Source organism: Rousettus aegyptiacus, unplaced genomic scaffold (genome assembly GCF_014176215.1).
Source record: "Rousettus aegyptiacus isolate mRouAeg1 unplaced genomic scaffold, mRouAeg1.p scaffold_m13_p_16, whole genome shotgun sequence".
In the NCBI taxonomy this organism is placed as follows: domain Eukaryota; kingdom Metazoa; phylum Chordata; class Mammalia; order Chiroptera; family Pteropodidae; genus Rousettus; species Rousettus aegyptiacus.
The window spans coordinates 37,966,765-37,983,106 of record NW_023416291.1 but is presented as its reverse complement, the minus strand read 5'-3'; the positions used below and the strand labels follow the sequence as shown (position 1 = coordinate 37,983,106).

The 16,342-nt window shown below is 50.8% G+C and overlaps 1 protein-coding gene across 20 annotated transcripts in view; it reads right to left on the bottom strand.

Annotated features, from left to right (window-relative positions):
* Window positions 1-16,342, bottom strand: part of CACNA1A (calcium voltage-gated channel subunit alpha1 A) — a 279,186-nt gene that overhangs the window by 63,780 nt on the left and 199,064 nt on the right. For all 20 annotated transcript variants that reach the window (XM_016162054.2, XM_016162052.2, XM_016162063.2 and 17 more), the window contains 8 exons: window positions 13,867-13,979; window positions 12,567-12,679; window positions 12,308-12,439; window positions 12,018-12,090; window positions 10,176-10,293; window positions 9,978-10,045; window positions 6,735-6,841; window positions 4,303-5,106 (listed from right to left, as the gene is read on the bottom strand). In XM_016162054.2, coding sequence (XP_016017540.1) covers window positions 4,303-5,106; window positions 6,735-6,841; window positions 9,978-10,045; window positions 10,176-10,293; window positions 12,018-12,090; window positions 12,308-12,439; window positions 12,567-12,679; window positions 13,867-13,979 — 1,528 coding nt within the window. The remainder of the gene's footprint in view (window positions 1-4,302; window positions 5,107-6,734; window positions 6,842-9,977; window positions 10,046-10,175; window positions 10,294-12,017; window positions 12,091-12,307; window positions 12,440-12,566; window positions 12,680-13,866; window positions 13,980-16,342) is intronic.

Genomic DNA, 16,342 nt, shown 5'->3' with positions numbered 1-16,342 from the left:
GCAGACAACCTGTTTTCTAGTTTCTACATTCACAGATGGGAAATTTTGCCTCTGATTGGGTCACACCCAGAGCCTCACCCATTCCCAGCTTAGTTGATGACATTTGGGATTTTTGAGCTGATGCTGTAACAGGTTAAGACCTTTGGGGATATTAGGATGGGTCAAATGTATTTCGCATGTAGAATGGATGTGAATTTTGGGGTGGGGTCAGAGGGAGGACTGTAGTGAGCTGAACGGTGGCCCCTCAAAAGACATGTCCACTTGGAACCTGCGAACGTGACCTCATTTGCAAAAAAGGTCTTTGCAGATGTAATTAACTTAAGATGAGAGTGTCCTGGATTAGGGTAGGCCCTAAATCCAATGACAAGTGTCGAGAAGAGAAGAGAAGAGAAGAGAAGAGAAGAGAAGAGAAGAGAAGAGAAGAGAAGAGAAGAGAAGGAGAGAAGAGACTCAGAGGAGAAGGCCCTGTGAAGATGGATGGAGGCCGAGGTCAGAGTGATGTGTCTATGGGCCCAGAATACCGAACCCCCAGGGCTGCCAGCAGCCCTGGGAAACCAATACTGTGCCTGGACAGTGTCGTCAGCTACAACAGTGAGCATGAAATGAAATAAATTTGAAATTAGTATTTCCCCAGCCTCTTGCACAGCCTGCAGATGGGTTCCTAATTCTAATTCACTGCCGGTGCTTGTTTAGAAGTTGGCCATCAGATGAAAATTAGGCCAGGAATATTCCTTGTCTTTATATATTTTTAAAAACATATATCTCTATCGAAAAGCAGGCTGAGCTGCTATCCTTTCAAAGAGAATCTAAACTTCTTGGCCACCACCTAGAGACTAAATAACACAGCGGTTGAGACCGTGGTGAACGTTTTGATGGACAGCACACGCGTGGGACCAGAAGCCCCCTGTTCAGAAGGAAAGGGGGCCTTTGTTTTGTCTTGTTTTTGCTTCCTCTGTTGGCTCTGAGTGTCATGGAGTTTTAACAAGCTCAGCCAGCAGAGGCCTAATATCAACCTCCCAGTTTTATTTCCAAATGTCTCCAAGGAGAACCTAAAAGGGGCAGAAAACTCTGAAGTCAGGCCCCTTCCCCCTTCCCTCTTGGGGATTTGCCATCATCTGCCCTGAATAGGCAGCTGGTTGCATAATGCCTGTCCTGCACCGCATCCCTCTGCTGGTCTAATCACTTCTGCATCCCTCTGCCAAGAGCTGTGCACACCTCACCTGGGCCATGCTCAGGTCCCTAGACCCAGAAGACAGTCCTGCTTCCTTTTGCCTCTGCTATCCTAAGAACCTACACATATTAACTCATTTAATCCCCACAGCAACCACCACTGAAGGTGGTATTACGATCAGGCCCATTTTTGAGATGAGGAAACTGGGGCTCAGAGAGGCAAAGGCATTTTTCCAGTGTTACCCAGCTGGAAAAAGATTGAGCTAGACCCTGGTCCTAGAAATTTTAAGTTACAATACCACTCAGTAAAGAAAATGGGGTGAGAGACAACTTGGGGTGCATGGAAGAATCAGGGTGTTAAAGGATGAAGCATTTTCTCTCCTTCAGGCAAGATAAACTGTGAGCATTTTTCTTTTTGCTCCTTTTGGGGAGTGGGCTGTCATGGTGATGGGAGCAGGTGGAAGGTACTAAGGTACAAAGGGCTGAGTTGTTACTTGTGGGAGGTACAGTCTCGGCAGAGGGCCCCATCCCCACCACCTGGCTACTGGGGGGAGTGATGGACACCTTGTGACCCCGATTTTTATTGGGGGTCAGGGAAAGCTCCATCCCCACGTTGGCTGCCTAGGGCTCAGCTGCCTGGTGTGGCGGATCTGAGGCCAGTGAGTACTGAATGATATGAAATGGAATGTGTTTCTGTTCACTTCTCACTAGGGTGAGCCCGTGACAGTTTACGAAGAGGGGGACATTTAAAAGCTGGGGGAAACTGGACAGGAAGTGACAAAAGAGAAATGGGGGGAAGTCAGAGGGGACAGAGAGAAAACAATCCTATATATTATCAGTATTCTGTAAGAGCACGTCTTGGAAAAGGCCTAAGGAACGGCAAGGGGAGAGATGCCGGAGGCAGATGTCTTAGGTAGAGTCAGCGGCTTCGCTGTTATATAGAACTGGAACATCTTTTCACTATATTATATTTTTGAATGAAGTTTCACCTTTGCCATTCATATTTTTCTTAAAGCAGATAAATGGCTCATCCTGGATTTTTTCTCTCAAAGTGTCTGACTTTTTGTAAAGTTTTATTTCCAGTGAACATTAGAACCTTAGCCAAATGAATTACGTCTCTGCATAACGGCCCGGGCGTTCGAGTTGTCTGTTAATGAATGTTAGCAGCCTTCTCCTGGTTTAGATCAGCGGCCCGACCAGCCAAGCATTTGTGGGCAGAGGTGGGGAGGTAACGTCTTCCTTTGGAGAGGGGGTGGGACAGGGGCCAGCTGTGAGACTCAAATAAGCTGGATTATCATACTACTGCTAGTAGCTGGCTGCCCTTGGGGAAGTTCTTTTTCCTCTCTGGGCCTAAGTTTTCCCATCTGTAAAAAAGAGTTTGAGTGAACAATCTAAAGGCTATTGATCTAAAGTTGTTTTTCAATGTCTATTTCAATGTTAAGACAAGTCTTAATACTAATAAAAACAGTTAACATTTATCGAGTACTTAATAATAATATTCAAACTAGTAATAGGTAATATTTACTGAACACATGGCTGTCACCTGCAGTCACTTGATCGAACCCACAGTGCTGGCTTAGACTACAGACAGCAGGCACTTATTTAGTATACACAGACAGAATGAACAAAAAAAAAACCATAAGAGAAAACCACAGAGCAGAAATGACCTGGAACAATGGCTTTCAGGGGGTGGATGTGGAGGTATGTGAAGATGTAATGATAAAATATTCAGGGAGCTCTGTGGGCATTCGGGAAGTGAGAAGCAGGTACACAAATATTTTACCATGTGCAGGGCATTCCCACCTGGAGAATAATTACCCTTTTCTCCTTCACGACTTTCTCATGTCCCTCACACAGGTGGAAATGTCTGCTTGCAATGATCTGTGCCTTTAGTTTTAACCTAAGCCTGTTTCCCACATGAGTATAAAGTACTTTTGCATGATTTAAATATATATTGCATTTTCCCAGAATGCAACTGTTGGACCAATTAAGGAACACTAGATTCTATTTCATAAGAAACTTTACCTAGAGGTGTTACCATTTTGGAACATCTGGACGCTGATGGCAACGCCCTCATGTCATGTGAGTTGTCTGCACGGCCCTGAGTCAGCCAGCATTTGCACCTGTTGAACTCCTGGTGACTCTGGGCACAGGGGCCTGTCTCTGATTTACAGCACTCTGTCCCCTTGAGTGTCATTACTCAAAGTGTGTAACCATCACTGGCCTCACCCGGGAGTTCCTGAGAAATGCAGACTCCCAGGCTGCTCTGGAGACCTACCAAATTAGGACCTGTGTTTCGGCACGACCCCTGGGGATCCAGGCAAAGGTCTGATTTTGAGAAGTGATGGCCTGCTGTGCATGTCACGTGACAGAACCACTTAAACACATCTTTAAAAAATCAATATGACACTGTAATGGTGATATGAAAGAAAACTAAGAAGAACAATGATCTGTTTCAACATGTAAGATGTTTGGTTCCCAGGTGTCAAATCACTATAGGACCTTTTAAGGAATGTTACAAAATGTTGTCAGGAAAAAGAGGTGGCCGTTTCTGACTGGGTGCGGTGCTGGCCTGGAAGCTGCCTCCTGCCCCTGCTCTCCCTTCAGTGCTGAGGGCCCAGATGGCTTTTCAAATTCCCCCAGGAAAAGCAGCTAAAAATGGTATCAACTGATCAAGCAATGACTGTGTGTCACTTGCTCATTCAGGCCCTTTGCATATATTACCTCATTTAATTCCAGCAATGAGCCACTATGCCATTTTACAGATTGAGAAACTGAGGCCCAGAGTTGTGAAGTCACTCGCCGGAGGTCACACAGCGAGCACATGGAAAAGCTGTATAACTCTGAGGGAGAGTTCTCGGAGTTTCTCTGACATGCATGAGGGCGTGATGGTCTGCCTGCGGCCTCTGGCCTCAGCCTGGGTTCAAGGCCACTTGTTAGATGTGACCTTGGGCAAGTCTCCCCACCTGTTTCCCCATCTGTGACCTGGGGCGATGACAGTGGACTCTCCCCCAGGGGGCTGCTGAGAAGGCTGAGTTGCTCAGGGGAGTGCCGGGTATACAGCAGGCGCCACTATGGTTATCATTATCACTACCGCTGCCATTGCCCGGATTAGAGACGGCCTCCACTTACTTCCTCCTCCGGTGCCTGCGCTCCCTGTCCTCCCTCCGTGTCTCCATGTCATACGTGGCCGGGGGGCCGTGCCGGTGCCGCCGCCTCCGCTCGCCGCCATCAGGGCCCTCGCCCTCGCCTCCCCGGGCCGGCCGGCAGCCCTCGCGGTGCCGGGATCTGCGCTCGGCCTTGTCCTCCAGGGCCTCCTCGCCTGGCCTGCGATGGGCCCGGTGCCGGCGGGGCTCGCCATCAGCTCCGGTGCGCGGGGACCCGCTGCGGCTCTCCCGGCTGCCCCCCGGCCGATGCGCGTGCCTCCGGTGGGGGTCGCCGGCCTTGGGGCGCTCGGCCTCTCCCTCCCAGAAGCCCGGCGGCTCCAGGCCGCCCTCACGGGCGTGGTGGTCCGACTCACGGCCATAAGGCCCCTCCCGGCTCAGCTCGGCCTCCTGGCTGCCGGCCCAGGGCCGCCGCGCGTCCAAGCCCACGGAGCCGCTGGGGTCCCGGGCCCGGTCGTGGTAGCGCGCCTGTTTCCGGAGGAAGTCCTCGGCGCGCTGCTGGCCCAGGCGCTGGTCCACCGTGGGCTCGGCCGCCCGGCTCTTGTTGGTGTTGTTGTTGCGGTTCTCCTGGGGATCAACCACCAGCGGCCGGTCCAGGTGGGTCTTCATGTCGGGCCGCAGGTGCCGGGCGTAGGTGGCCTTCCAGCGCTCATCCGGGTCCATCTCATTGTAGAGGGCCTCCCGGCTGGCCAGCAGGTTCTGCTTGCGCATCTCGCTTGTCCGCTGCTCCCACACGGACTTGGCTGGCTTCTGGTTCTTCTGTTGCTCCTTCCTGCAAGGGTAGGGCCCAAGGGTTAGAGTGCTGCTGGGCACTGCACCTGCATGGATCACTCCGCTAGGTATCTCGGCCTAAGCAGGTATCGCAACCTATGTGAAAAACTCAACTTCGCTGGACCTCTCAGCCTTACAGGTGTCTTGGCTCACGTGGGTATCTCGGTCCAGATAGAAAATGTGTAGCTGGACATTCTGGTCTAATGAGGGGTGGGGCGGGGGTGGGGGAAGGGAGTCTCAGCTCAGGTGTGTGTTCCCATCGTCCTCTCCATTCCTCTTTATATTGTAACGTGACTTCCTGGGGACAGTCTTGATGTTCAAAATATTTTAACATCTGAGATAGCCAATCATAATGAATACTGGCCTGAAGCCAGTTCCTGAGGCCCCCATGCTGCCTGAAGGTCCTTCAATCTGGATCATAGGAGGTCTGGGGATCTGAGGGAGAGCCAGAATGGTGTTTGGGAGTCTGGGGGCAGTGCCTGTTTGTCTACTGGTACAAAGCAGCCAACAGGGCTGCTTCTGGGAGTGTTGGTAAGGCTGGGGCCTCACCTGGGATGTACAGATTTTTTCAGGGGTTCTGTGTACATTGCTAAGTTTTACACTGACCTTCCATAGGCTGCTCTCCTAAACTCACCTGCCCGAGCATGAACTTTCCTGGGTTCCCATTTCCTAGCCACCTCCTTCCACTTTGGGAAAGAAAGTCCCCTCCCCAGTGTCCCATGATGCACTTCCCCACAGTGTGCAGAATCCCCAGGGCACCCCACAAAAGCACTATTAAGAATACTGGTATCAATACACCTCCCTTCCACCAAGACACCTTAATTCTCCCCAGCTCACCACCTCCGATCCACCCGCAAACTCTGTCCACTCTTCCTTCATGATCTGTCTAGAATTCGGCTGCATCCGTCACCTCCTCGGCCCACCACCCTGGTCCAACCCCCACTCTCTCTTCCGCATGGACCAGTGCAATCCTCTCCAACCTTGTCTCCTGGCCCCGCCCTCATCCTCGCTGAGTGTTCGTTCTCCTGACTGCAGCAAGAGGGCACCTGGGAGCACCTGAGTCAGGCAGTTCCTGTCTCTGCTCAAGAACCCTCTATGGCACCCACCTAACTCAGAGCAAAAGTCTGAGTCCTCCCCGTGGTTCACAAGGTCCTGCATGATCCGCCACTGTCACCTGCTTGCCCTCGTCTCCTCCCATTCTCCCCTGTTGCTCCAGTCATACTGGGCTCCTTTACGTTCCCTAAACACGCCAGGCATGTTCCTGCCTCAGGGCTGTTCCCAGAGCCTAGATGCTCTTCCCTCGGATCTCCCCATGGTTCCTCCCTCGCCTCCATCAGGCCTTGTCACCTTCCCAGTGAAGACTTCCCCGACAACTTTATTTAAAATCACAAATTTCTCAACCCTTGGTACATCCTATACGCGCTAACCCCTTGTTAATGGTATATCCCCAGTGCCTGGCACATAGTAGGTGCTCATTAATTACTTATTGTGTAAAAATGGCTGGGAGGGCAGAAGTACCTCTTCCCAAAGCTCAACCCTGCCAGGGACGGCTCCTTTCCCCAAATCCTTGACTGCGCGGGTGCAGAGGCCGAGGAGCTCAGGGAGCATGCCGGAGCCGGGGGCACTTACACAGCTATGGACATGCTGGCCGCGGACAGAGGACTCACTTCTGCCACCTCCTTGGCTTTCTGGAGGGCAAGTTTCTGGTTGGCTGCCTCTTCTTCTTCTTGTTCGTCCTAAAAGGCACATGGGATCTCTGTTTACAAAACATAAACTGGGCCTTGGTGCCTTGCCTCTGACCCTACTGTTAATCAGGGGGACACTGGAAATATTTATGAAAAGACTTGGCTGGGCATCGACCAATCAAAGCCGAGGCCCATGGATCGGAACGGAAGTCCAGTGGACACCCAGTGTCTGTTAAGTGTCTTGCTACCCCTTTTACGTACAGGCTAGAGACCCAGGTCATAATTAACCCTATGTTAGCACACAGCCAGAAGAAAACAAAAGGAGACACTCCCTTTCCACGGGGGAGATTTTCTGTGCTCTGTGTCAAGGAGCTGGAAATTAATGCAAAGATTTTCCTCTCACTCTACTTTCTGGGTCATTTAAGCTCTCTGAACCAAGACTGCAAAAACAAAAACAAAAAAAAAACAAAAAAAAAAAAAACAAAAAAAACAAAACCACTGACTAGCCCCCACATGCAGAAAAATCAGCATCCCCATGGCCCATCCCATGCACTGCCAACAGCCTCCAGAAAGGAATTGGGAGCGGAACTTATATTCTCAGCGGTTCAGAGAGGAGGAGGATGGGGGAAGATGTTTTTAAAAATACATACAGAAAAAGATGATTTGGGGCTTTAAATCCTTCTTCAGCCTTCATGCAGGGCCTCATTCGTAAAACAGAAAAGCCAACAAAGAAAAAGCAAAGAAAAAGCAACGAGAAAGAAATGGCCAGAGACGAACCCGCCAATAAGAAAAGTCACGTGGCCATAGGGCCCCTCTCCCCCTGCGCTGGGATGTCTGCAGAAGAAGCAACCTTACCACCTCAGAAACGGTCGGATCAGGACATGCTGTCCAGTGACAACACGGAGGGGGGACCCGCCAGCCCGCCTGCTCTCACAAGGACTCCCTTCCTCCTGGCACCACATCCAGCATTTCTCGGAGCGGGGTCTCTGGACCCTCTGCCTCAGAAATGCTGCAAATACAGATCCCCAGGCCTCCTAGAGAACTTGGGCTGGGCCCTGGAAACTGCATTCTCAACCAGGTGCATATGGAACATGCTCAAGTTTAAGAGCACAAATTCTAGACCCAGGTGCATATGGAACATGTACATGGTTAAGAGCACAAATTCTAAACCCACTGGGATTCAAATTCCAATTCCACCACTTACTGCTGTGTGACCTTGGGCAAGTCGTTTAATCTCTCTGTGCCTCACAATCCTCAGCTAAAATTTCAGCTCTCTCCAACATTCTCTATGTCACTTTTTTCCTTTAGCACTGTATATGTTTTGTCTGTCTCTCTCACTCAAATATCAGCCCTATGAAAGCAAGGATTTCTGCCTGTTCTGTTCATGGCTGTGTCCTGGTTCCTAGACCAGGCCTTGTTCACTGTAGGTGCTCAATAAATGCTTTTGAATGACTGACAAATCTGTAAAACAGGGCTCAGAAAATGTGCTCCCTGGGGTTTCTGTGAGGATGAGCTCATGGCTGGATCAACTTCCGGAGCAGCCACGCTGGCTGGCTCCGTGCTGACCAGGCCCATGGCCGTGTGTTAGGGGTGATGGAGACTTCCTTTCTCCCTCCCCCACAAGTCAGAGCTGGGCCTGGGAAACTCTCCCTCCCGCTAGAGTCAGCAGATGGAGGGCTGGCAACGTCTGCTCAGTTTGGTTCAGTTCCATGAACATGTCCTGAACACCTCGGGTCACTGGGACCGTGAAGCTATGGGTGGCCCTAGGCCTGGCCCTCCTGGGCTCAGAAGAAGACCGCTCACATTCTCTTAATAAGACAGGGCTGCTGGGGACAAGTTTAGGGTGGACCTCTGCTAGCTCCTAACGTGCCTTTGTTCCCGACGTTCACCTCTCAGATTGCAAAAATGCAGCCCAGCTTCCTCTGTGCAGTGCGCAGCCTGCACACCCACGCCCAGCGGCCCTGCTGGCGGGCTGTCCTAGAGATGCTGAGCTGTGTCACCTAAAGCAGTATCGCCTCCTCTGTGCCTATGAGGTGGACCTGACTCCCAGGGAGTCACGGGCTGCCCAAAAGGGGCACCTGGCCCCAGGTTTTGCCTATAATTCAGTATCGCTGACTGTGAATAAGAACTGGCCTCCTCCTCACGTGGATGGTTCTCACTCCCCACTCCCCGAATTCCCTTCTGACCTCGTTTTCTCTGCTCTTCTCTCTTCTGCTCTCTGAGAGGCCGCATCTCTGCTTTTTCAGTTCCTAGCTATATGTAGCGAGCCCACTTAACCTTTCTGGGCCTCAGTTTCCCTGTCGGTGAAACGGGAATAACAGTAACTCCCTATCTGTCATGCTTGCTGGTGCCTGGCATCAAAGGGCAATTACACTTTCTGTGGTTATTATTATTTTCATCATTATGTGCTCAGCTGGGGCTGAAAGTGGCAGGGAGTGTGAGTCAAGAACTCAGGTTCTGGAGCTGGCCAGGGCTGGGTTCAAATCCCAGCTTTCCTTCTACGAGCTCTATAAAATGAGCGCTCTAGGTCCAGGGCCAGGCTTGTGCCTGGTAATGAACAAAGGCTCCCTTTATTGAGCACTTACTGTGTACCAAGACCAGTGCTGAGCACCTGACGTGCATAGCGTGATGCTACTAACAGTAGCTGCTATTATCATGCCAGCGGGGGCCAGTGACTTTGCCTTCTGGAGTCTCAGTTTCCCATTATGCAAAAGGGTGATAACAGTGATGCCTGGCACCAAGAGTATCACAGCATTCTTTAGCCATCACTCAGTGATAAGGTCCAGCCAGCTCCCGAGCTCACAAGGGGCCGCATGTCAAGCCTCAGGACCCTGTGTAGATTATTCTCCATCTGTCCTGTCCTCTCAGGACTGCCGTGAGCCTGGAGGCTGCATCGTTCATTGGCGGTCCCTTGAGGCTGCCCACTGCCTGTCTATGGGTACTTGGTGGAGTGTGCCATCTGTTTCCTGCAACCCTGGGGCCTCGCCCCCTTCCCACCTCCTCTGCTGAAGAACCCACTTGACTAGGGACAGTCTGTCAGAGCGGGGAGGAGGTGCCTTTTCCCTGGCACAGTGCATCCAGGCCAAGAGCTCTGACCCTGTCCCCATCCTCGCATGCCCAGCACGGTCCTGATCTGCCACGAGCAGGTGGTAACTTTGCCAGAGAAACATCCTCCCACCAACTGCACCTTGGTGAGCTCCTGAGCATTGGCCAAATTATCCACCGCAATGGCCAGGAACACATTCAGGAGGGTGTCTGCAGACGCCAGAGTGAAGGAAAGTATCGCCCCTTGGACCCCGGACACCTGGTCTCCTGATCCCCTTCCTCACAACCCCATCTGCTCCACCCGAGGCCCAGGTGCTCCCACACCCCCCACGGAGGATACAGTTCCCAAAGAGCGTCAGCACGATGAAGTAGATGGAGAACACCATGCCACCCTGCACGCCGCCCTGAGATTTGATGCCGTCGTACATGACCTCGTTCCAGTCCTCACCAGTCAGAATCTGAAAGGGAGAAAGAAGCACACAGCCAACCCCCCTCTCAGCCACGGGCCCCTCGGAGACGCAGCTGTGGGTCCCGAACCTGTCTGTCCCTGCAGTGAGGGGCTCGCAGCCCAGCTTCTCGGCAAAGAGACCCTGGGAGCCACAAACCTCTTTGTAGTGTCTTCTCTGATATGGCAAGGGGATTTGCTAGCGACTGGGTTGCGCCCCTAAATTTATATGCTGAAGCTCTAAGCCCTCATGTGGAGGTAATTGTAGGGTTAGATGAGGTCATGAGGGTGGGGTCTCAAGATGGGATTAGTGCCTTTGTAAGAAGAGGCACCACAGAACTCGGGTGTGCTCTGCCTCTCCTTCCCCCACGTGAGGACACGGTGGGAAGGCAGCTGCGTGGAAGCCAGGCAGAGAGCCCTCACCAGGGACTACCCCTGTGGGCACCCCGACCATGACTTCCGGCCTCCAGAACTGCGAGAGATACATTTCTCTCGTATAAGCAACATCTTCACTGGACTTTTCGGGGTGCTGTGTCTGGGGCAGGGCGGGGGCTGGTGACCGCAGAAGGCCTCAGGCAGAAGGACACAGGTGATGGCAAATGGAAATACGGGCAAGACTGAGGGGACGTGTGTGTGGCATCCGCATGCTCGTTAGAAAAGAACCCCACTCCCCTCCTCCGAAGTATTTTCACGAGGATCAGGAAATGTGAGGGAGCTCCAGAAACGCTCATCTGTTAGTGCCGGGTTTCTCAGCCTGGCACTGCCGACATTCGGGGCTGGGTCATTCTCTGGAGTGGGGCATCCTGTGCCCTCGCGGGGTGTTGAGCAGCATTACTGGCCTCGACCCACTAGAAGCCAGTAGCACTCACCCCCACAGTTTTGACAACCCCCCGAAAACGTTTCCAGACACTTCCAAGTGGCCTTGGGGACAGCACTGCTCCTGGGCCAGAACCCTGTGCTGAGGATCTGTGGGTGGTGATTTAACTGTCATTGGTCATTAACATGAGCGGTCAGACCTTCGCTTCACGGATGGTCTCTTTCCAACCCCAACTCAGGGTTTCATTTAGAAACCATGGCCCCAGGAGAATGGAGAGTGAGGTCCCATTTTCCCGTATACTCTCTGCCCCCGCAAAGAGAGCAGACCTATCGGAGGCTCCGGAGGTCCCGGCTCTGTCAGTCTTGCCCCTCAGGTCATGTGCCCACAGGGGTGCAGAAGTTGGTTTGGGGAGACCGCCCAGGGTCGACCCCTTTGCTCTGGAGTATGGGGTCAGGGTGTCTTCCAATCTGGGGAGGATGGGCGGAGTAACCATGCCTCATATTTTCTGTATTTTGATGTTTTGATGTCTGGGACCTTGCTGGGTCTGGAGGGAGTGGGGGCTGGCTAACTCCTGGAGATGGTGAATAACTGGCCAATGAACACGATTTTCAAATGCAGATCCACCAATCCACGGCGCACGCCTCAAGCACCTCCTCTATCAGGCTCTTACAGCAAGGCCAACACTCTCAGGCCGAATCACCCCAGGCCACGTGCCAGCCGACCCAGGACAGCGCCTATGCCCCAGAGCAGTCTGAAATTATTCAAACTAGCCGATCCTAAACCTGCTCACCCCGCCTCCCCCATTCCTCCCTGTGGAAACCCCAAGAAAGGCTCCTGCCCAATTCCCCCTCCCTCTGCCTCCTGACTCTGGTGCTTTTCCACGTGGCCTTGCTTGGCATGGGGCTGGGTGAAGGTCGTACCTGAAACACTGTCATTATTGCTGCTGGAAAAGTGTCGAAGTTGGTAGGAGGAGTCCCTTCGTCGAAATTAAACCTGCGGGAGAATGCAGACGTTTCCCGTTGGCTAAACCCCAGGCATTCTGAGGGTGCGGTTCAGCATCCAGTCTCCATGGAAACACCTCCAGCATCTCTGTTCCCCAGAAGGACCCCTGAGTGGTACTCAGGGCCCTGCCTGTCTGGGAAAGTGCATGGGGTGTCCCCAGGGCCAGACCCCAGGGAAGCGAGGGTCAGAGAAGCTGCTGAGTACTTACTGGCCACCGAAAAGCTGCATTCCCAAAAGTGCAAAGACGACGATGAACAGGAAAAGGAGGAACAGCAGGCTGATGATGGATTTCATGGAGTTGAGAAGAGAGACCACCAGGTTCCTGAGAGATGCCCAGTACCTGCCAACAGAGGCCAGAGGTGGGATGGGGCATCAGGCTGGGCCAGGGCAGTGGCCACCGAGCCCACCTTCCCAGTGTGTCCCCCTCCCCAACCCCCAAGTGCCTCCCCACATCTCTAAAGACTTACTTTGTGACTTTGAAAATACGCAATAACCTGAGAGCTCGTAACACGCTGATTCCAAAGGATGTGCCAGGTTTTATGACGGCCCAGATGACCTCAAAGATGCTTCCGATGATGACCTAGAACAGAGGCTCCACTCTTACATCCAAGGTCCTTGCAAACACGCCCCGGGCCTGAATCTTGTCGGAACTCAACCCAACTCTCACCCTCAATGCAAGAGGGTCTCAGACCCTCTCATCTCTCCTCTGTTTTTATTAAGGGCTCATGAGAGCAAAGAATCCCTAAAACACATAATTGCAAAGTGAGTGCCCATGCAGCTACCACCTATGTGAAGAAATAAGACATGTCAGCACCCTGGAAACCTCTGGGATCCCTAGACATAACCATCACCCTGAATTTTATAATAACCATTTCCTTGATTTAAAAAATTGAGGAGAAATTCACATAACATAAAATTAACCATTTTAAGTGCACGATTCAGTGACGTTTAGCATGTTCACCACCTCTACCCAGTTCCAAAACATTTCCATCACCCCCAAAGGCGACCCCGTCCCCGTGAGTCACTCCCCGCCCTCCTCCCCCGGCCCCTGGCCACCACGGATCTGCTTTCTGTCTGTATGAAATTTGCCTGTTCTAGACATTTCACGTTAATGAAATTATGCAATATGTGACCTTTTGTATCCGGCTTCTTTCGCCTATCATAATGTTTTTGAGGTCTTTGCCTTTTTTAAAGTATTCAAGTATCATCCTTAACCAATACAGCTTAGTTTCGTCCGTTTGAACATTGATGCGCAGAATCGCACACATGGATGGACAGCTTTTGTCAGTACCTGTCTCCTATTGTGCAATATCGCTTGGCTGATGGGTGCGGTTGTGGTGGGCTGCCTTTCATGCTGAAGAGAATTCCCTTACATGGCTGTACCACCACTTCCTTATCCATTCTACTGCAAAGGTATATTTGGGTCATTTGGGTTGGGACTATTATAAACAAAGCTGCTCAGGACATTCTTGTATGTGTCTCCTGGGTATCTGTGCAAATTTCTCTAGGATGAATTTCTAGCAGTGGCATTACCAGGTCACCCCCACTTTTCAAAGATGGTTCACACATTTGCCTTCCCACCGGCAGTAACTGGCAGTTCTGGGGGCCTGTGGTCAATGTTTAGTACAGTCCTCTCATTTCCATTGCTTTCAGCTGAGTCTCTCATGTCCAGGGGTGACCTTGCCTCTTCCTTTTCTATGTTCCCAGGTATCGGCCATGCTTCGCAAGAGCAGGAGAAATGAATTCCTTAGAAATTAGGGCACTTACCCCACAGTCAAAGCAGTTGAAGGAAGAGTGGAAGTAAGGCCGTGTCCCAAGCCCGTACATTTTTATAAACATTTCGGACATAAAGAGTCCTAAGAAAATGAATTCTGCATAGTCTAGAAGGGAGAGGGGGAAACAGAGAGGTTAGTTTTGTTGGGGGGTGGTGGCCACCAGTGGCTCTGACTTTCCTGATGATACCAATCCTGGCCCTCACCTGGCCTGGAAGTAAGGGAGGGAGAGGATGGTCTTTGGTGACCTTGGCTAAAGATTATGCAAGGCCCCCCCCCCCTTTCCATGGGTCTCAGTTTCTCCTCTGTTAATGGGGAGGAGCAACAATTGTCCACCACCCTCCAACCAACCAACCAACCCCAGGCCAATCTTAAAAGGAGTGAGAAAAAGGTCAGTGGATCTGCATCTTGCTATCTCCTCTTGTTGCCCTGGTTTGATGAGAAGGGTTGGATGTAGATTATTGCCAAGGACCTAGGTTTCACGGTGAGTGATAGGTTCCTGAGAGCTGATTACATTTTAAAAAATAATGAATGAATGGACAAATGGCTGAACTAACTAGCTCCCTAGCTAGCTAACTGGCTAACTAACAACTAACTAGCTAACAAAATAGTAATGGCTCCATGATATCAGTGTGTCGTCATCAAAGAATTCTATGGCTAATCCACTTTTATACAACTGAGCTCCAATGGAAAAATAGAAATAGAAATCATAATGGTGTCCTGTTTTTAAGTCCCTGGTGTTAGGGATTTAGTTGGAACATCACAGGGAACTGATCTAAGGCACGGCTTTTCTCCCAACTTGGAAATCCTATCTGATGTCCCCTGGAATTCCTGTCTTCCTGATGCCTGAAAGTCTTGAACAAGATAAGGGCTTTTGTTCTTTGGCATAACAGTGCAAAGGCCTCTGAAAGAGATAACACATGGACTTTTTTTTTGCACCAACAAAGAAATGGGTAACATCAGGTCTTTTTTTGAGAGACCTGTCGGTGGGGCAGGAAGATGAAGAGTCAGGAAGGCATGGATACTCACAAATGGATGGAAAGGAGAGGTAACGAGGGCTTCTGAAGGGAATAAGGCATACAGAAAGGGAAAAGAGAGGATTCATACTTCCAACAATTTCAATTTGAGTCACATACTAATTCTGTTTGAAGGTCAAGCGCATCTGTTATAACATTCTCTTAAGAGGTGGTCTGACCTAACCTTCAAGGTCCTTCCTACTCATCCCTATTGAAACATTCCCCTAGTTTCAGGACTCTGGGGAGCTCCTAGTGTCCGAGGGAAACTCTCTGGTCTCCAGAACCAACATATCGTGAGGGAAATCTTTCCATAACATCTGGTGCATTCAAAGAACCACCAGAAGCAATTCTGGGAGGACTTAAGAGTTTCCAAGATGCTTGTTCCTCAGTTACCATGGAAACATCATAGTTGGTGATGCACAAGACCTGAGAGAAAATTGTTCGTGGTTTTGGTGGGTCTGGAAGAAATTTCAAGGCCATCGAATCCAATTTCTACCACATACAGATGAGGAATTTGAGACTCAGAAAAACTACTATACTTTATTGATTCTAAGACAAACTTTTTTTGTTCACATTCTGACATCTCTGCAATTAGGGTGTATCTTAAAATTGGTCATGTCCTAGTTTAGACAGCAGCATTTCTCAGTGGTGCATAAAAGAGTGCCTTATAATTGAAAATATCTTCAATCAATGGATGTGGTAATGGCTGTCCAAGGTCCCAGGTCAAATTAGAGGCAGGTGCTGAGAACCCAGGTCACCTGGTGGCCAAGGCAGAGATCTGCCAGACAGCTTAGACTCTGGGTTCAAATCGCGACTTCATGACATACTACCTGCGTGACTCTGGGCAAGTTACTTAACCTCTCTGTGTCTCAGTTTTCTCGACTGGGGATAATTAAAGGATCTTTTCAGATACAGAGGTCCAGGGCAGAAAGTCCCAGACCTCTGTTCTTGAACCAGGACAGAGCAAGGTGATTAGTGGGGAGAATATGGGAGATTAAAAATAGACTATCAGAGGAGGTTAAGATGAGAAGCAAAGAGTTCTCATTTATAAGAGACTCCAGGGGGACCAAATGCAATTACTAAGGTTGGAACTAGGTCGGGGCTCTCAGAAAGAGAATTGGCCCCTAGAGGGTGTCTCGGGCTGGAGGGTCAGCCAACGTGATTGGGAACAATGAGGGTTACAAGGAGGCTCTCTCTAAGCTGAAGACTTGACTATCTCTAGTGGCTGGCTGGGTCAATCCTGAACCACGTCAGAAGGGCAGAGAATCCACAGACCTAAGTCAGACAAGCCAGTAGATGCAAGAGGAGGACAGCCAGCAGGTAAAGCAGTTTGGAGAAATTCTCATTAGAGGCCCTCAAGCCAGTGCTAGAGCATCCACTTGCCTTCCTCACTGCCCAGCCACTACTTTTCTTGATTCCTCAGAGCTCTTTACTTTTTAAATTCTGGTCAGAGGT